Below are 21149 nucleotides of genomic sequence, written 5' to 3'. Positions count from 1 at the left end.
AGAAAATGCAGTGGGGCTCTATAAGTGTGGCCACCACACAGCCCTTCTTTCTCATCACTGTTTTCTCTGATTATGTCCTCTCCCTGCACACACACGTGCTTTTTTTAAAAAACTTACCTGGTAAACGTTATCCCTTAAGAAAAGAATCGGAGTCTCCCTCTTCCTTTTCTTCACCTTTCATCCCTCCTTCATTTCAACAAGTGTTTATTGAGCACCTACTGTGTGCCAGGCCTTGAGCCAGGCACTGAGGCTACAAGAGGGAACATCACACCTGGAGACAGGAGGATGAGGGGTCCCCAAAGCTCTCTGTGAAGGCAGGGGCATTTAAATGGAGCCCAGGAAGGCAAAGAGTAGGCAGCTGTTGAGCTCAGGGAAGCATCTTCACGCAGAGAAACAGCATCTGCAAAGGTCAAGAGCTGGGGAAAAAAACATATTAGAGAAACAAAAAGCTTGGCCATGGTGGGTTGGCAAACTTTTCCTGTAAAGGGCCAGATAGTAAATATTTTGGGCTTTGCAGGCCACACAGTCTCTGTTGCCAGGATTCAACGCTGCCACAATGGCTCAAAAGTGGCCAGCGACAAATGTCATGAACGAGCGTGGCTATGTTCCTATAACTAAGTATTAACAAAACAGACGGCTGGCCAGATTTGGCCCATGGCCCTCTAGACTTGAGGGTTGTGAGTGAGGAGTGGAGTAGCAGACATCTCGTTCCATTTTCCTGGCTCCTCTTCAACTGGGATGATTGTCTCCCTCCTCCCTTCGTGGAATATCATGTCCATACAACCATTTGAGCACCTCCTAGAAACCTAAAAGCTACTTGCCTTTTTTTACCTCTTGATGGCGAGCTTTTCAAGGGCAGGAGCTGCTTCTTACTCGTCATTTTGTCTCCAAAATCTACCTGGTGCGTAGCGACCAAGCTATGATTGTTGAATGAATAAACAAACACATGCATGTTAGAATGGTAAAACGGTAGAGCTGGGAAATTGGCCTTGAAGGAGCTAGTTCAACATTCTCACTTTAACGAAGGAGAAACTCCAGCCCAGAAAAGGAGGGATAGTTTGGATTATTTTTTCCAATTTGTCGCTCCCTCGTATGACCTTGTAGGGCCTCTCACTGTGGGTGGAGAGTACTCCCTGCTCCGTTGATATTGCACGTGGCCACGTGGCTTGTGTTTGTCTATTGGGGTGTTAGGTTGAAATAGCTTCGTGTGGCTTCCCTTACGAGATGAGTCATGAGGAGAGCAGCTCCCAGGTGAGCCATTTCCTCTTTAGTTTGGGCCCCAGAATGGAGTCACGTGGAGCAGACCTGAGCCCAACTGGAAGCCCTGCAGTCCATCCTGGCTCAGCCTGAATCAGCCAAATAAACTCCAACTGCAGATCCATGAATGAGAAAATAAATGGCCAGTATGTTAAGTCGCTGAGACTGCGAGGTTATTTGTTACACAGCGATAGCCGACTGATAACAGAGGAAGTAAATTAGTTGTTCAAGGATAAGGTAGTGTCACTAAAGTTGGTATTCAAGTAATTTCTTGGTCTTTTATACATATGTAAAGAGATGTATTTTTCAATGAAACTGCATGTTTATTTACACACACGTAGAAATCTTTTAAAATTGGATTACGCAAAATGGAATAACAATTATATCAGTCACATATTCCAGAATATGTGTAAACATGAACCCCAAAACACGGAACACCAATATAAGCACAGTTCCAAGTGACCTACCACAAATGTGAAAACATTTATCCCAGTAAAGTTTGGGGCAAGAATAAGGAAAGAGACACCACTGTACGCCAGTCTTGTTCTGCAGAATCAACTACAACATCCACAAATACATGTCTATGACGCATGCGTGCGCATATGTACAAAGTGATAGACGAAAGACCAGAATACTGCTCTCACTGACAATTTTTTTTTTTTTTTTAACAGATATTCAATGCACAGTATACCCGATAAGTAGCTCTGGACTGATTTACTTTTACAGTTATATCATAGACTTGCTCTCTGGCACTGTAAGTACCATAATTCTGTACTTGGGCCCTCAGTACGCTGAGGATAGGTTAATTTAAACATCGGTTTCCCGAATATCTCCAGTAAGAGCCAAACACAGTATTGACACAAGTACCAGGAAAAGAAACAGGATTTGCAGCGACTTCATCTGCAAGGATGACGTTCACTCGGCCTGCTAGAATATACGGGAAATGAGCTTTGTTACTTTCAGCCACTGCCCTTTTCCTGGTCCCTGCCACCTTTGTATTGACCTGCAGCAAAATACTGAGTTCTCCCATAGAAAGAAGTTTCAGGGGAAATAAATCCACATAGAATTTATTTCATTTCTCTGACATCGAAAACCCTTAAATGTTGGGGTCCTAGACCACCTGGATGAAAGCTGTGGCTCTTCTCTCCAGAAAGTACACATACAGACATGCGTGGTACACCTGTGCACACATATGCCCATATACACAACATGTGCACACACATACGCATTCCCTGAAATCTCTTAAAAGTCTGTTCAGCCCAGGTTAACACCCCCTGCTCTCAAGTGGAATTAGTCTCATCCTTCTTATAATAGTTCCAAAAGTTTTTTTTTAATTTTCCCAAAGATGATTTCTTGTGAACTTTCATTTTCTTAATCCTTTTTTTTTTTTCAACAAATAAGATCACAGCTATGAAAAATTACCCTCTCTGCCCTCTAGATCAGAGTTTTTCAACTTGGCACTGTGGACTTTAAGGGCCCGATAATTCTGTCGTGGGCGGCTGTCCTGTGTGTTGTAGGATGTTCGACAGCATCCAGTAGCAGTTCCACAGTTGTGACAAGCGAAAATGTCTCCAGACATTGCCAAATGTTTCCTGGGGGACACAATCACCCCTGGTTGAGAACCACTCCTTTAGATGTTTCAACAATACATATAGATAAAAATATCTTTCTGAAAGTTACTGGTAGTAAAATGCCATGTCATCGAACTTCCATCTTTCTGAATAAATAAGTAGAAAGTATTGAATCTGTCTATTGGGTTTGATTCTGAAGAAGTCGTTTTTACAGCTCTGATGTTTTTCTCAAAACAGCTGAGAGGAATTGTCATGTGGGTGTTGAAATGTCCACTGTGCAAGAAGAAATTCAGTGACTCACCCAAGGTCACACCGCTAGCGAAAATCGAATGGCATCAAATCCCAGAACTGCTGTTAGCCCATTTCTTCAGAATGTATCCCCAAAGAGATATTTGTTTGTAGCTCCCCATATATCATAATCTTCTTCCTTATACAGAAGATTTTATAGGAGACTTAAATACACTCGATCATCAATGTTCAATAAAGTATGCATGATAAAGAACAGCCCTGTCCAAAAGAGTTTTCCACAGTGACGAGAATGTTCTGGGCTTTGTGCTGTAAAATGCAGTAGTCACTAACTCTTGAGCAATTGAAATGTGGATAGTGTGGCTAAGACTGAATTCTAATTTTATTGTCAGTAATTTAAATTTAAATAGGCCTAAGAGAGAGAGAATCAGAGACATCTAACAATGGTTTGTCTTTGCTGAAAACATTTGAGCCAAGCTCCTTATTACATCAGAAAAATCATTTTCCTGGCCCAGTGGACCTTTGCCCTGTAATGCTACATTATTTTGAGGGAGAGATTGACCGACCTGATATCTATCTAGGGCAATATAAATAGATTTTATATCTTTGGGCAAGTTTTTATGGCCTGTGTGCCCCGCCTTTGGGAGAGTTAAAAAGAAGATGGAATATTCTGTTTCTGCATTTTTTTCTATTAAAAAATTTAATTATTTACTCAGATGTCATAAAAAAACATAGAATTTATAGACTTACAAGTGGAAGTACACCTCCCTAGAGGTCACCTAACCTTTAACACTCAGGTCATGGCCTTCTCGCCCTTTCTCATGCACTTACATGGTCTTGCTTAATACGTTACAATGTGGATTTTTCACCGTCTAGCCAGGCCCTTATTGATGGACATTCAAATTGCTTCCATTTTCCTTCTTTATAAACAATACTGTGGTGAACATCTCTGTTCTCCTTATAACTGCTTCTGCTTTTTGCATATTTCTTTTCTCACTCCCCTGGAATTTTCCTGCCACCCAAAGAGGAATTTGAGGTATTCAATTATTCTTTCCATAAGAAGTCAAGAGACTATTCCGTGCTATATTTTTACATAGGTCACTTTTTTCTATCTTTTTATTTATTTTTTATTTTTGCTAACAGCTTTATTGAGACGGAACTTACCTATCCTACAACTCACCCATTTAGAGTGTTCAATTCAGTGGTTTTTTATATAAACTCACTGAGTTGTCCGAGCATGACCGCCGTCAATTTTAGAACATTTTCATCACCTCAGAAAGAAATTTAATGCTGTTTAGTTATCACTTCCCAATTCCCCTGACCAGCCAGAAGCAACCAGTAATCTACTTTCTGTCTCTACGAAAAGCTTATTCTGGGCATTTCATATAAACAAAATCATATAACGTGCTCTTTTGTCTCTGGCTTCTTTAGCTTGGCACGTTTTTAAGGTTGATGCATATTGTAGCATTTGTCAGTCTTCAATTCCTTGTTATGGCCAAAAAAGATTCCATGGTATGGAGATACCACATTTTGTGGATCCATTTATGATGGATATTTGGGTCACTTCCATCTTTCGGCTATTATGGATAATGCTACAATGAACATTCACGTATATGTTTTCATGTGGAAATATACATTCTCTTCTTCGGGAGTATATACCTAGGAGTGAAATCACTGAGTCAGATGATAACTCTGTTCAACTTTTTGAGGAACTGCCAGACTTTTGCAAAGTGACCGCAGCATTTTACACCCTCACCAGCACTGTGTGAGGTTTCTGATGGCTCCATATACTTATCCACACTTGCTATCACCCGACGCTGACCATTTGTATATTTTCTTGGAATAAATATCTATTTTTATCCTCTTTCCGTTTTTTAAAACCTGGATTATCTTTTTTATTATTGAGTTAAAATAGTTCTTTATATATTCGAGACACAAGACCTTATCAGATAGATGATTTACAATATTTTTCTCCCATTCTTTGCATTGGCTTTCACTTTCTTCAGAGTGTCTTTTGAAGCACACAAGCTTTCGATTTTGATGAAGTCCAATTTATTTTTGCTTTTATTGCTTGTGCTTTTGGAGTCACATCTGAGAATCCGTTGTCAGATCCAAGGTCGTGAAGATTCAGCCCTCTGTTTTCTTCTAAGAGTTGTATAGCTTTGGTTCTTACACTTACGTCTTTGATCTATTTTCAGTTTACCTTTGTATATGATGCAAAGGTAAGGGTTCAAGCGCTTTTTCTTTCTTTTTTTTTTTTTTTTTTTTTTTTTTTTTTTTTTTTTTTAGCATGTGGCTGTCCAGTTGCCCTAGCACCATTTCTTGAAAAGACTATTCTTTTACCTTAGTAAAAATCACTTAACCCTAGATGTATGGGTTCATTTTTGGACTCAATTCTTTTCTATGGACTTATATGTCTGTTCTTCTGCTAATTGTTTTGTAGTAAGTTTTGAAATTGGGATATGCGAGTCCTCCGACTTTGTTCTTCTTTTTCAAGGTCGTTTTGGCTATTCTGGGTCCCTTGCAAGTCCATATAAATTTTAGGATTAGCTTGTCAGTTTTTACAAAGATGCCAGCTGGGATTCTGATAGGGATGTATTAAATCTATAGATCAATTTAGGGATTATTGCCATGGATATTTTGATTCATGAACATGGGATGTCTTTCCATTTATTTAGATTTTTAATTTTTTAAACAATGTTATATAGCTTTAAGAATATAGAATTTACATTTCATTTATTAAATTTATTCCTAAGTATGTTGTTCTTTTTGATGTTATTACACATGAAATTGTTTACTTAATTTTTTTTTTGGATCATATACCTGTGTATTTTTAATGCTCAGGTTTTATCTGTGTTTTATTCCCCGAACACCAACTGAGCATCCCTTATACCTCTGGAATTGTTCCAGTATCTGGGGATTCAGGGATGAATAGTGTCACCAGAATGTGAGTTCTTGAAGCAGAGTCTGGTCTCCTGGTTTCCTGCAGAGAACTCACCAATCTGACCTCATGTCCTTGGCTTCATTTCAGGGTTTCTTGGAGGAGACTTGCCTCTTTTATGGACATTACACCATTGACGGGGTGGAATTTCAGAACTTCACCTACGATTTGCCTCTGGCTTATTTGTTAAGCACAATTGCCTACCTGGCCCTGAGTCTTCTTTGGATAGTGAAAAGGTAAAGTTTTATCTTATCATTGTGTTTTATTTGAATAACCCTGATGGCTGGAGTTTATTGGAGATCCTGGACTGTGAGAGCCATTGCCCAAAGGATGAGCAGAGTCCAGGATTGGGCTTTGTGGGGAAAATATTTGTGAGTGTGTTGGAGGCTGTGGGGATTTGGAGGCAGGATGTGGGAGCTGGAGCAGCACCTTGCCATTCTTTACTGAATCATTATTGCATACATTCGCCACTGCCCTTCCCCCAACCTTTCTTTGATCTGGTGGGTATTCTAACCAGGTCTCTCTTGCATTGTGTATGGCAGAAACCCAACTCCGACTAATTGGGGCAAAGGGGAATTGAGTGGCTCAGAGCACAAAGAAGGGAAGAAACTTGAATTACAGATATGACTTCGAAACACCCAAAAGCAAGAGCTTCTTTATGTCTGATTCTCTTGGTGGCAGCTTCCTTACGTGGACTCTCTGGGTCACAAGTGCAGAAATCCTCTGAAAAGACTTGTTGGTTCTGCTTCATTCGGATACCCAACCCTGACCCTCCAACCATGGCCACTGGGTTTGGGTCACATGAGAACATGGCATTTTCCATGGTAGACAATGGTTTAGTGAGAAATGCTAGTTCCCAAGAAGAGAAAGCAAGGGATATTAATTACTTTAATTACTAACGAACAACTTCCCAAAAGGTACAACCACCCAAACACAATAGAAGTTGTATATCTCTCTTGCATGAAGTTCTGAGTTGGGCATAGGTTACCGTGGTAGATTCCTTCTCACTCATTCTGGGACTCCAGGTGGCCAAAGTTTAGCCATCTTCAGCATGTGGCTTTGAAGTTCCTCTCAAGGGCTGGGAGGGAGAAAACGACCATGGAGTAGTATCATGTGGACAGTGTTCGTGGGCTAGGCCTGGAAGTGATATGCATCACTCCTGTTCCATTGGCTACAGCTAGTCACGTGACCATAGCTAACTGCAAGAGAGGCTGGGAAATGTCCCTGGCTAGCAGCCACTTCCCAGCACTAACACTATATTGTGGAAGGGGAAACACACATTTCCAATGGACAGCTTGGTGTCTTTGTCCCAAGGGGGTTGCTAGGCAGACAGGGTCATGATGGGCACCTCTCTTACTCACTTTATTGTCCATGTGAGGGCTTGAGCAGTGCTACAAGCCAGGCATAGAAGAGACCAGGATGTTGGGGGTCTGAGTTTGCCCTCCGTGGGTCCACCACTGCAGAGAAAGCCCTAGTGCCCAGCTGGACACTCATATCCTGAGTCAGAAGCTATAAGATGAAAATCGCCTGGTGTGTGTCCATTTCCCACCCAAATGGGCAGCGTATGGACAAGAAGGAGCAGTGGCTCATTTGGAGGGGCAGAGAGATGCTTGGGAAAGAAATATTGACCGATTGGGGTTCTGGCTTTGCTGCTCTGTGATGATGGCAGGGGCAGATGCAAGTGTTATGGACCCGCAGTTCAGACCATTTGGAAGGGCCCTCTTTAAGACAAAGAATAGAAAAATATCTTTGGAAAATTGTGAAAAAGTAAGAACAGGATCATAGGAACACATGGCTAGAGGTGCTGCCGGGGCCTTGGAAGGGGCCCTGACGAGGAGATAAGCTTTATTAGCCAAAGAGTGAATCCATCTCCAGATCTTGCTTATGCTCCTCGCCCCAGGGCCTTGGTTGGTTTTGGGGGAAGATTGGAGAGAGGGCTGGCGTGACATAATGGGGAGACGCCTGCCAGGAGGACAAAGTGCTACAGAGGTGCAAAGAACAGGGACTTTGGGGTCCAGAGACCAAGGTTTGAATGGGACTTTACCTCTTTAAATCTCATTTTGTTCATCTATGAAATGTACACACCTGGTTGATGGGAAGATTCACTGAAACAAGGCAGGTAAATAACTTGGCACTGGGCTTGGCAACTGGCAAAATGAATTAAAATTTAAATTAAATTAAATTAAAATTATCATCATCATCATCATCATCATCATCATCATCATCATCAAATTTGCCCCAGTCCTGACTCTTGGATTCTAGGGAAATAATTTTCTCTTCTCTGGACATTAGCTTTCTCTTCTGTTCAATGTGGGTTTGGTCTAAATTAGAGGTTTTCAGCTGGGACGGGGTCTCAGAATCACCATGGAACTTTATAAAATAACACATTTCTGGACCCCACTTGAGACCAACTGAATTAAAAATCTCAGGGTCTGCAACCACCTGGGAGTCTGCATTTTAGAAAAGCATCCTTGGTGGTTCTGATATAAATTCTTTGCTGTGAACTTTTGGCAGAATGCCTGATCGCTATAATTCCTTCCACTTCTTATGTCCTTACCAACTCACTGGCAAATCCTGAAAACACCCTCTTTCATCTACAGTGTGTGGCATTTGATGGATTTGTATCATCAAGTGCCAGGGTGTATTTTTTCCCTGAAAGCATTTGAATAAATAACAATTATGAAGTATACAACAGAGTTGTGTCTGACCTGAACAGGTGCTCACTAAATATTTGGTTAATTTACTATTTAAGTCATTTATTCATTCATGTATCCGTCAGTTGGATAGATTGGCTAGTGACCATATTATGGTCCAGGCATTCTAGACATTAATGTGGCAGGGCAGCCCGGGTAACTGTCCTCAAGGAATCTAAAATTGAGTCCAAGTAAAAGGCTATACGCAATAAACAGATAAATAAGATAATTGTAGAGTAGGTTCATTTCCATGAAGGAAGTGAAAGAGACTAACTTGAAGTGGGAGTTGCATCTTTAGAAGGGGTGGTGGAGGGGAAATTTGAGCCCAAATCTGAAAGATGGGAACGAGGCAGCCATAGCGAGAGGCAGGGGAAGAACCGTCCCGGGAGAGGGTAGCAGGAACTGTAAGTGCAAAGGCCCTGAGGCAGGAGCAGGGGTTTGTATGTTTATGAAAAGGAAAAAAAATCCAATGTAGCAACAGCTACATAGAGTGGTCATACGGGAGGAGGGGCATCATGCAGGACCTCCAGGCGGTGTTAAAGAGTTCGGATTTTATTCCAGTTGTGAAGGGAGCCATTGGATGGATGGAAGGAAACGATTTTCAACAATGAGATGTCCGGTTAGCTGCCACGTATATTTAGGATGGTCCAAAACTTGGCCGTGTCAAAATGGGCGGCGAATGCAGCCATGTGTAATTGTTTTGTTCTAGACAAAGCCCATCCATGGGCCTGAATTTCGTTGTGGTTCTTATACGAAGCATAATTGTGTTTCGGGGTCAGGTCAGTGGAAGGGTTCAAAATCAACCTGATCCGGAGTGAGGAACACTTCCAGAGTTACTGCAACAAGATCTTTGCTGGCTGGGACTTCTGTATCACCAACCGCAGCATGGCGGACCTGAAGCATAGCAGCCTGCGGTACGAGCTCCGAGTGAGTGCTGATGAGTTTTCTCTTGGTGGCTTCCTTGTAGCTTGCAGAGGAGCTAGGTGGGGGCCAGGTTGTCCCCAGCACTTAGCAAGTTTCCTCTTTCTAGTTTTTGCAGAAAACAGCTTCCTGAGTTTGATCACCTTAGGCCCGAAGATGGAGCTGGTGAACTTGGGTTGGGAAGGGAGGTGGGGACGTGGCCGTAGGTGCGAGGACATGGTGCCTTCCCTCCATCCCTGTTATTTCTCTTCTTCATGAGAACCCGTCACAAACATCGCTTACGCCAAGAGAAATACGACTAAGGACGGAATGCTCTCTACGAGCGGAGAGAATATAAAAAAGTAGAAGAAAATTTCTGAATGAATAAGGAGGAAAGGAGTAATAAATAGCATCACGATTGAACCTACCAGAAAAAGGGAGGAGGGGACAATTATATCAAAGCTTAATAAAATAAGACGGAAGAAATCAAATCAAATCACATTTGATTTGATACACTAAATATGCACAGATTGAATTCTCCTATTAAAAGCAGAGACTACCAGGTTGGGTTATAAAAAAAGCCACCCACCTATATATACTATTTAAAGAAATAACACATATAATATATCAGTAATGTCATAAATAGGTTATATTTATATTTTCACAGTTATTGCAAAGTGTGATTGGATTCTTAGATAAAGGATCCTTCCTTGACTTAGGACTTTAGTAGAAACAAAAACTGCCTGAGCTTGATGTGGGAAGGTATGTTGGGGGAGATAAATATTTAAGGAAAGTCTTCCTACCATTTGCAATGATATAGATGGACCTAGAGGTTATTATGCTGAGTGAAATAAGTCAGACAGAGAAGGTAAATATCATATGATTTCACTTATATTCAGAATCTAAGGAACAAAAAGAACAAACTAATCAAAAACAGATTCACAAATATAGTGGACAATTTGGTGACAGACAGAGGGGAGGGGATTGGGGCTGGGAGAATGGGGTGAAGGGCTAAAGAAGTACAAATGAGTAGCTGATGGATGGTCACGGGGATGGGGAGCACAGCATAGGAAATGCAGGGAGCATTAATACGCTGGCGAAGTGGGGGGTCAGGGGAGCAATTAGGGAGATTATTTTATGAACTATATAGATGTCTAACCAAGATACTGAAACTAATTTAAATAAATAAATTTATTAAAAAAATAAGAAAAATATTTAAGGAAAGTCTTAAAGATGGAGAGGAAGGGAACGATGATGAATCAGAGGTTCCACCTCTAAATATCCCTTTGCCCCCATGCTCACTAATTAAGTTTTCTTTGGTCCTCAGGCAGATCTGGAAGAAGAAAGAATACGACAGAAAATAGCAGACAGGACCTCAGAAGAAACTATACGAATTTACTCTTTGAGACTGTTTTTGAACTGTATCGTTCTGGCTGTTTTAGCAGCATGTTTTTATGCAATCTATAGGGCAACTATATTCTCGCAAGAACACATGAAAAAAGTAAGGACTCGGTGAAAGTCAGTTCACTTTTACTCTGGTTGGACGTTATGCTAAGTGTCTTGTAAACCTCTGTGGCAGATGCCATCCATCGCCTCTAGTTTACATAGGGGGATATAAACTGAGGTGATATGACAGAGAACCGAAAATCAGAGGTGACCAATTTCCACTTCATGGAAATAAAAAACATCCAAAATAGCGTATTTAGGATACTTATTCATTCTAGAATTCACGATATTCAAATCCAGCTGGACTGCCCGATGCAATCCCCAACTCCTCTGCTTACTAGTTGGGGCCTCAGTTTACCTAAAATAACAGCGTTTTTAAAAACTCTAATTGCTCTAGTGGTTCCGCTTCATGAAATCAATCATCATGGGCTCAGGTTCCCTCCATCTGGTGGCTCTGCCATCCTTAGGATGTAGAACTCTTCTGTATGGTACTTGATAACTTGATACCTCATGGCCACATTTTAGCTAGTGGGAAGGCGATGGGGAGGGCACACCCCTTCCCTTCAAGGTCATGATTCCACTCACATCCCTAGTCAGATGGCTGTACCTAGCTACAAGGGAGGGCAGAAAATTTAGTTTTATACTGGATAGCTATACTTGTGGCTAACTAGTCTATTATGAAAGAAGGAGAGAATGGCTATTCTAAGTCATTAGTATTACAGCCTTGAAAATACTTTACACTGACCATTGATGCAGAATACATGGATTTTCTTTTTATACCTCACCCAAATTAATCCAATAGAGCTCGTTTTTTTCTAGTAAGATACTCGGTCATGTTTCCTCTGTTTGAACACCCAAGGAAGGAGATGGCTTATGATTAGGAGCTATGCTGAACGATTTGTAAACCTCTCAAGTGGATGCCATCATCACATCTATTTTGTTTCATTTCATTTTTTTGCTAATAAACATGTATAATTGAGTGCTTTTTTCCCTTCCAGTTTCATGGTGGTATAATGGACATATAACACTGCATAGGCTTACGGTATATAGCGTAATGACTTGACTTATGTAGAGTTGAGTTCTTTTAAGGTCTACTCACTTGTGATGTAACTTTCCTTATTATACTCCTGACCAGTTTTGTTACCTTCATAGGAAATCGACAAGATGGTTTTTGGAGAGAACCTCTTGATATTGTACCTGCCTTCCATTGTGATCACCTTGGCCAATTTTATCACCCCAATGATCTTTGCCAAGATCATCCACTATGAGGATTATTCCCCAGGCTTTGAGATCCGGCTGACCATCCTCAGGTAATGCCTAGACATGCCAAGAGGATCACCACGTGCTTGCTCCTTTGCCCTTGGCAGACATCGCTAATCCATCGTGGTACATTTTCCTGCTGAACCAAGAATCGCCTTCAACGTTCAGACAGCCCCCAGGAATGAATGACAGTTTGCACGTGCAGTGAAATTTCTTTGATTTAAGAGTCTACTCATTAGTATTATATTTTTGGTTCACGTATCAGTACATTAACAGCTGAGGGCGTAGGGCGGGGCCCTTGGAGGAGGTGTCACTCCAAAGACCTTAGAAATGACCAGGGGAGTGAGGTAGTAAGAGAGAGAAGGGTGTGTTATCGGGCAAGTTGCTGCTGTTGGCAGCGGGGGCTCAGTCCTACTGGGTAACTCTGAGTGTCTGTGTGGGAAGTATCTTAGCATTTTCCCACCAAACCAGATATTCAGCCTCTACCACCTAAGGGCGGCTGGCTCCCAGGTGCTGACTCGCCCACAGTGCCACCCCACTGCTTCCATGCATGGGCCCTGGGTGGAGAAAATGTGGCCAGGTCACCCACAGTCTATGCTGCAGTTGACTTTTAATAAACTGTTATAATATCGCTTCTCGTTTTAAATAAATATCCAGTTTAATTTTTAAAATGACAGCTATAGAGTAGGGTGTAGGGAGTAAACACAGATGAGTTGAAGGGGACCAGATGGCGACCCCGTGAAACTGGAGCATTTTCTTTCTGTTTCTCAAATGCCTTGGATTGCATTTGCCTGTTTAAAAAAAAAAACTCTTTATTTTAGAAAGTTTCAAACAGAACGAATGATGTCACGAACCTCGCGTGTGCCATCCCTTAGTTTCCGCCCTTAGCCACATTTTGCTCGTTTCGTTCCATTTGCTCTCCCCCCAGTTTTGCTGGATTGTTTTAAGCAGATCTCAGGCGACATGTCATTTCAGCTGTAAACACTTCAGCGCATCCGTAAGTGACAAGGACTTTATTTTTAACATAATCGTCATGACTCCTAAAAAAAATTAAGTCAGTTCCCTGAGGGAATTGCAGATGGGTTTGTACGATCGGTTTCTTCAAACCAGGAGGCCAGCAGAGGCCATGAGCTGTGTTTGGTGGTTGTGTCTCTTAAGGCCCCTTTTATTCTTTTAAGGATTCTCCCTTCCCGCTGTGTTGTCCATTGACTTGTGGGAGCGAAGGGGCTCTTATCTTGTAGAATGTTTGTGAGTCTGGATTGAGTTCCCTGTTTCTTCACAGCGAACTTTGTTTTCTGTGTCCATAGTCACGGCAAACCACTGTGTAGATTCAGATGTTTTATGAGATTCTGCTTCTGCCTGTGGTTATGGAAGCCGCCCTGGTGGTGCTGGGTTCTCAGGAGGCGGTACCAGGAGGATGCTCAGGAATGAGGAGTGTGAGCAGATAGATGGTGTACACTTGCTTTTCCCCTTCCGCCCCCTTTTTAATGTTTCTGTTTTATTCTTTATTGCAAACCAAAGAAGAGAGAAGCATCTTTAAGAAAAACGTAGTCCTCCTCTCTTGGTTCCTTCCGCCCCAGGCAGCCCTCGTCTGCATGGTGCTTCTCGTTGGCGTCGACGCTTACATGTTTTCTTTTAAAAATTGAATCGTATCCGTGCAGAACTCTGCAGTGTACTTTTTACACTTCTCAGTATGTCAGACAGCTCTCGAAGTTGATACGTATGTGATTCAGTTTGTTCTTTTTCAGAGATGTGTCGTGTTCTTTAGTGTGGCTATATCATCATAGATTCAGGAATTCCCAGCTTTTTCATCTTTTTCTCCCCCACCTTTTAAAAAAACTCGTGGCGATCTATTAGCATAAAATTTACCATTTTTAAGTGTACAACTCAGTGACATTAAGTACATTCCTCACGTCGAGACACCATCACCCCTGTCTGTTTCCAAGACTTGCTCATCATCCCAGACAGGAACCTTGTGGGTTTGCTTTTAAGAAAAGCATCCTTTCTGCTGCCTGGCCCCAGTTCCCAGGGCCCGGCCTGTGCCAGGGCCTCCTCTTTCCCTCCTCCTCCCTCTCTTCCCGCAGGTGTGTCTTCATGCGGCTGGCCACCATCTGTGTGCTGGTGTTCACCCTGGGCTCCAAGATTACATCCTGTGATAACTACTCCTGTGAGCTCTGTGGCTACAACCAGAAACTCTACCCGGTGAGACTGTGGGGATGGGAGTGTCCTGCCGACTGGGTCAAGTCCAGAGACGGTGGGATCTGGGGGCCGAAAGAACGTTGGGAGGAGTCTGAGAACCTGGCTTTGTCTGCCCCGAGTCAGGTCTCATTGTCTCTTCCCGTCTTTGCAGTGCTGGGAGACCCAGGTTGGGCAGGAAATGTACAAGCTGATGATCTTCGACCTCATCATCATCTTGGCTGTGACGCTTTTTGTGGATTTTCCTAGAAAGTAAGTAATGAGGGCTCCCTCACTCTCAATCTCCCCCCACCCCTGCTCCTGCCCCCACTGCTGCTCGCAGCTGCTGTCCATAAAGTACTAGATGATTCCATAGTCCCTGGAAACTACTGACGCCACCCGGTGACTTTCAGACAGCTCCGGGCCATCGACCCCAGGGGTGCCGCATCGAAGGCGAGGTGAAGAGGCATTTTCCATGTGGTTTTGGTAGAGATGGTTTCCTGCCATTAGCACAGCCCTGGGCCCTGTCCGTGGAGCCCCTCCAGGCCACAGTAGATGCTATATTTCCTGCCGTGAGTTCAAGCCCCAGCACTGCCACCTGCTAGTGACGTGACCCTGGGCAAGTGATTTAAGCACTGTGCCTCTTTTCCCACCTATGAAACGGGGAGAGTTTCATAGGTACCCACCTGATAGCACCGTTTGAAGATTAAATGAAAAGATGCAGATAAAAATACTAAGAATAGTTCAGGCCTCGGAATTCAGCAAAACATTCACCGTCACCGTTACGGTTATCGTTACTACGCTGTCATTTTTTAAATTATTCTCAGAATCTCGAGCCTTAAGTGAAATACTGTCCACTTAATAGCGTTTTTATTCAGATGTACAAATTCTCCAGGCATGTCAGAAGTCCAGTAAGCCCTTAAAAATAAACATTAAAATAGAAACTGTTCTTTTTAAAAATGACGCAAATATGACCTGAATATGTGCTTATTGAAAATTTTAAAATATTGAAAATTTAAATAAAGACAGAAGTCTGGAGAATAGTGGGAGTTCTCGTTTGTTATCATACCCCTAACTCCCCAATCCCACCCCACTGCTCAGTGTTGGCTGTTGTAAACTCTTTGGGGAAGACCCAGCAGACCTTAAAAAAAAAAAACCACACACACATATGCATAGATACATATGTAAGTAAACTCGCAGTCTTGTTATAAGTGTTCATTTTCTGCCCTCACCAAGATGGGATCATGGTACATCCACATTGGTCCACAGCTTGCTTTTTCTCCCCTGTAGAAACAAAATATGAATTTTCCATATCAGGACACGTGTATTTTCCTCATTCATTTTAAGGACCATATAATATTTCACAGTATCCATGGCTTAAAGTTTATCAATCTAGCCCGTATTGTTTTTATGTGCCCATCAGCAGAGGCTGGATTGACAAAATATTTTTGCTAATATGGGGCAAAGCCACAGTGAACAATGGTGTGGATTTATCTCAGGCCCCTGGTCCTAGGATGTCTGTAAGAAGCTTCTAGGATTCCAGCGTGTTATGTGGTAGGGTCCTTGTAAGCCATTTTCTCTGTGGATACACATGATTTTGAGGGCTGAGTGGCGAGCCAGAGCACAGAGACTGCCTATGTCATTTTTTGTCACCACAAGCCCGTGAAGTAGGTCGTGTTACAGTTCTTCCTACATTCCAGATGAGAAAAATGAGCCTCGTCTTAATTTCTTTGGCTGGCAAGTTATAGAACTGAGACTTGGACCCTGGCCTTAATGATCCCAGAATTCACTATAGTTTGCATCTTCTAGACTTGTGAGTAACCAGTTTTCACGAGAGGTCTGTGTGGAATCTGCCCCGCCTTGTGGACATGGTTCTTTGGCCTTGGCTAACACTGAGAGTTTAAGTGAAGAAATGTCCCACCTCTTTTCCAGGCTCCTGGTGACATATTGTTCCTCTTGGAAGCTGATGCAGTGTTGGGGGCAGCAGGAATTTGCCATTCCTGATAATGTTCTGGGGATCGTTTATGGGCAAACCATTTGCTGGATCGGAGCCTTTTTCTCCCCCCTTCTCCCTGCCATTGCAACCTTGAAGTTCATTATCATCTTCTATGTGAAAGAGGTAAGGAGAGGTATGCATGGGGGGCTGACACCCTGCACCATCTTTGACTTTGTAAGGGCATATATATGTTTGAAGTTTCCACCACATCCTGTCAGATGTATCGAAACGACATCCCTTATTGGACACGTGTTTTTATTCTGGAAAAAAGACTTCGACTGGATTTTGACCTTTTCGTAATTTTGAGAGTTTTGTTAAGGATCGTTTTGCTCGTGTGATTTAACTCTCATGTTTATATGTGACTCTGTGAGAGCTGAGTTGCGGTTGATCAGTTAACGGCGGTACATTTTGATGATGTTTCATGAAGTTTTGTAATTTTCTGTTTGCATTTTGGGGCCAGTGCATTTATTTTCAGGTCTCAGTTATTTGCGTAGGTCCTCGGACAGCTCACAGGCCCTATGCCTTGTGCCCGAACTGAGTACTTAGTGGGTGAAGTGGTCCTGTAGATCGCTAACCTATCTAGGCTTATTAATAGAACTTCTTTTTTCTTTATGATAAAGGCACTATATGCTCAATGTTAAATATTTAAGCAATACAGATATGTATACAGTAACTTCTATTCCTTCTTCCAGAGGTACCCTCTGTGAACAAGCCCAAAGTTTTGTGATTACCTATTATGCCAAGCCCTGAGGATTCAGAAACGGAAATGTTAAAGAATAATAGTATTAATAATAATGACAGTAATAATACAGATGATGATAATACCACGTACCCCTACTCCGCCGAACACTTAGGAAGCCGAAGTTCAGAGAGGTTAAGTAACTGATCCAAGGTCACACAGCTTATAAGCGACTCCTGGGATCTGAAACTGAGTTTATCTCACTCCAGAGCTATTTAACCTGGTTAAGCAAGGCCTTGAATTGGGCCAAACTTTCTACCTGGATGTTCTGGCCTTTGATGAATTTTCCGATGCTTTCATTTGGCTGAAGTCCCCAAAGCAGAGATGGACGTGAGAAAGCTCAAAGGAACCTTTACCCTTTCTAGAAAATAGTGGTTGGCCAGTGGCTTCCCAGTGTGTAGCACAGTAAAGACAACGTGTGGGTAATGGAATGGGTCATGGGTGCTGGGCTGAGTTCTGACACTCACTCCAGGCCTGACTGGCTGGCTGCCCCAAAACAGGACACCAGGGGTCCCTGGTACTCAGTGTCCTCCGCTCACATGTCCTGGCTACTGCTGAAGTCAGAAGGGCTTGACTTCATTACTGCCTCCTCCCAGTAATGTAGCTTTTAGAAATATTAATGAGAAATTTCATGCCTGTTACTATACCTCTCTTTCCCCCTCCGCCCTTGATATTCAAGTCTTCTTTCCCTCCGTGGAAATATTTATTTTTAGTATCTAGGAAAAATAAATATGCTTATAAAAAATTTAAGGTAACTGTCTCTTAATTTGTATATTATTATGGATCCATTAACACATATTTAACCCCCTATAAAGGGTACTTTTTAAAAGACTTCAGTAAGGTCATAAGGACAGAGAGCTGGAATCTACGCTTTTCATCCACAGCGCCGCATAGGATGTAAAGCTCGCCTTCTCGTCCATTCCGAGGCCTCTGTGGAAGTCCACTTCGGGGACTCATTCAAACCCTTAAGGACCCCGTTGTTAGTTATTTCAGTTGCTTCCAGTTTATTCCCTGTGACCACCAACTGTAGCAGTGAACATCTCCATATGTGTCTTTTGGCCCATTTTTCCTATTTTCTCATCAAGATGAGTTTCCAGATGTTGAGGTCTGGATTAAACACGTTTCGTTTTGATCTATATTGTCGACTACTGTCTAGAAAGAAAGGTTAGACCAATTTACATCCCCACCGTGATGGGCGAATGTGCTCATTTATTATCTTCATGGAAGCCGTGCTCTTCATTTCGTTTTTCTTTTTCCTTCCCTCCTTTTAGATGAGTCTTATTCACACCTGCAGACCTTCCCCGAGGCAGTTCAGGGCATCCAATTCTAATTTCTTCTTCCTGTTGGTGTTGCTGATTGGCCTGTGTTTGGCAGTTATACCTCTGACAATCAGCATGGCACAGTAAGTACGACTTGGCTTTCTAGACCATTTCCCTGCCTCTTGACATAACCCTCGCAATTCTTTATGGGCTTTCCTCACAGCGTGCCACCCGCAGAGGTCAGCAGGTCACTCCTGGCTCAGCCAGGTCCACCCTTGTTTTGCAAACTCTCTTTGGACTTGGGAATGTCTCGGTTCGCTTCTAGAACCTGGGCTTGCAGGGTCAGCATTGCTTTTGAGAGTGCCATTTGGTTCTGTCCTACCCAGCTCCCTTCATTTAAGACCTCCCCTCTAGTCTCCTTTTGGACTATTTCTTTGTTTCTGGTTATGAAAATAAATATGGTCGTATGGTTATGAAAATAAATATGGTCTTGGAGTGTTGGAAAACATAGAAAGAAGCAGGAAGTCGCCATATTTCTGCCACTTTAGTTGAAGGCTTGCACTTAGCAAACATTTATTTAACACCTTCTATGTGCCAAGCACCGTGCTAGTTGCTAGGGGTATAAAGACATTTAACATATGACGTGAGGAATGTAGAGTCTAGTGTGGAATTTGGAAGTTGCAGAAATGCTCAGGACTAAGGAACGGAAATCGAGGTTTCAAAACCCAGTGGTGCCACTCCCCAGGGATATAACCGTTTATACCAGAGGTTGGCAGACTTTTTCTGTAAAGGGCAAGAAAGTAAATAATTTAGGCTCTGTGGGCCGTGGGGTGTCTATAGCAACTATTCAACTTGACTGCTGTATCACGAAAGCAGCCATAGTATGTAAACTAATGGGTATGACCGTGTTCCAATAAAACTTTATTCATAAAAAACAGATGGTGGGCCAGATTTGGCCCATGGGATATAGTTTGCCAATCCCTGACTTATACTCTCAATGGAATTTCGTTTTTTCATATTTAAATTAAAATCCTTGAACTTTGAATCTGTCTCTCACTTTTTATTTTTTAACTAACTCGAGTCTATACTTTTATTTTTTATTGTTATAGTAACACGTATATATAAATTTCAAATAGTGCGTATAGAAGAGTATAAGAGAAAAAATTGCACCTGTCCTCAACTTAGTCCTACTTTGCAGAGGTAACTACTGTAAACATTTTATGAATACTTCTAGGAATCCATTATGAAAAATGTATTTTTTCAAAATACGTATGGGATAATGTTTGGCAGCTTTCTTAATTTTTATTTTTATATTGTGCCCTTCTCCATGCTAGCACATATAGGACTCTCATTCTTTAAAAGTTTTTCAGCCCTTATTTTTTAAAATATAAGTTCACGTACCTGGCACAAAAATCCAGAAAGTATAAAAGAGTATACAGTAGAAATTCATTTTCCAATCCCATTTCCTAACTACGTACTTAATTTTTTTAAGAGACAGTCACATCTATATGTCCCTGTGTATCTGTGATTCTTTAGTATTCCGTTGTGTGAAGGGATAATAAATTGTTCATGCATTTTCTTAAGCAACATTGAGGTTGTTTTCAGGAATTTATTTTTATCTGTAAAAACATAGTTGCAATGGAAAATCTTATACACAGAACTTTGTGATGTGAATATAGGCAGTTCTTTGTAGGGCTAAATTAACAAGTTTTTCCATTGTAATTTTATTTATTTTTTCTCTACTTTTTATTTTGAAAATTTTCAAATCTATAGAGGAGTTGAAGTAATAACCACAATGTAATAGGCACCATGATGTTCATCCCTAAATCCTTGAGCATGCAGCTCCTAAAAATAAGAACATTCTCCTTATGCATCTGCAGTAACATTATCACACCCGAGGAAATTAGTACATCATATTCTTGTCATTTTCAAATTTCTCCCATTGTCCCCCAACAGTCATTTATAGCTTTATTTTAAAAATGAGGATCTTTCAAGGTTTACCTATTGCATTTGATTGTTATGTCTTTTTAATCTTTTAATGTTTGATTCTTCAAAGAGTCCAGGCCCATTTCTGCACCTCTAAGTTAAGATACCGAAGAATCGAATCCCCACATTCTAGATTCATCTGATTTTCTCATGGTGTCATTTAACTTGTTCTTCTGTCCTGAATTTTCTATAAACTGGAAATAAAGTCTCGAGACTTGATGAAATTTCAGCATTTTTTTCCCCAGAATATTCTAGAAAGCCATGAGGTCAGGTGGTTCTTTGCAGGTCCCTGTAACAAAGACCTGTGGGGGCGTGCAGAGGAGGGACACTCAGCCTGTGCGCATGCCTCACCTGAGCTACTTGGTCCATGTCCTGGCAGCATCCCTTCCTCGAAAGCCTGTGGGCCATTCACCAACTTCAACACTACCTGGGAGGTGGTCCCCAAGACGGTGAGCACCTTCCCTGGCTCACTGCAGTCTGTGGTCCATGGCGTCACGTCGGAAGCCTTCGCAGTGCCTTTCTTCATGATCATCTGGTGAGCGAGAACCACCTGGCCCCCTGCGAGTATTTCCCACTGAGGCACGTGGGTTCCTGGCCACGGGGAGATGGGAGCTCACTTGCTGTACTTAATATGTTACTGAGCCTCTCTGAGCCTCACTTGCCCATCTCGAAAATGGACA

The 21149-nt window shown here is 42.0% G+C and overlaps 1 protein-coding gene across 2 annotated transcripts in view; it reads left to right on the top strand.

The window, feature by feature from the left end:
- TMC7 (transmembrane channel like 7) overlaps nt 1–21149 on the top strand; it is a 43594-nt gene that overhangs the window by 17934 nt on the left and 4511 nt on the right. For both annotated transcript variants that reach the window (XM_039885446.1, XM_039885447.1), the window contains exons 5-14: nt 1929–2011; nt 6106–6251; nt 9488–9635; nt 10936–11109; nt 12207–12364; nt 14399–14516; nt 14665–14762; nt 16422–16608; nt 18496–18626; nt 20849–21004. In XM_039885446.1, the coding sequence (XP_039741380.1) occupies nt 1929–2011; nt 6106–6251; nt 9488–9635; nt 10936–11109; nt 12207–12364; nt 14399–14516; nt 14665–14762; nt 16422–16608; nt 18496–18626; nt 20849–21004 (1399 nt within the window). The remainder of the gene's footprint in view (nt 1–1928; nt 2012–6105; nt 6252–9487; nt 9636–10935; nt 11110–12206; nt 12365–14398; nt 14517–14664; nt 14763–16421; nt 16609–18495; nt 18627–20848; nt 21005–21149) is intronic.

The sequence above is a fragment of the Pteropus medius genome, unplaced genomic scaffold, assembly GCF_902729225.1.
Source record: "Pteropus medius unplaced genomic scaffold, Ma_sr-lr_union100, whole genome shotgun sequence".
Lineage (NCBI taxonomy): Eukaryota > Metazoa > Chordata > Mammalia > Chiroptera > Pteropodidae > Pteropus > Pteropus medius.
Note: the sequence above shows the minus strand (reverse complement) of the source record. Positions and strands in the feature narration are given on the sequence as shown.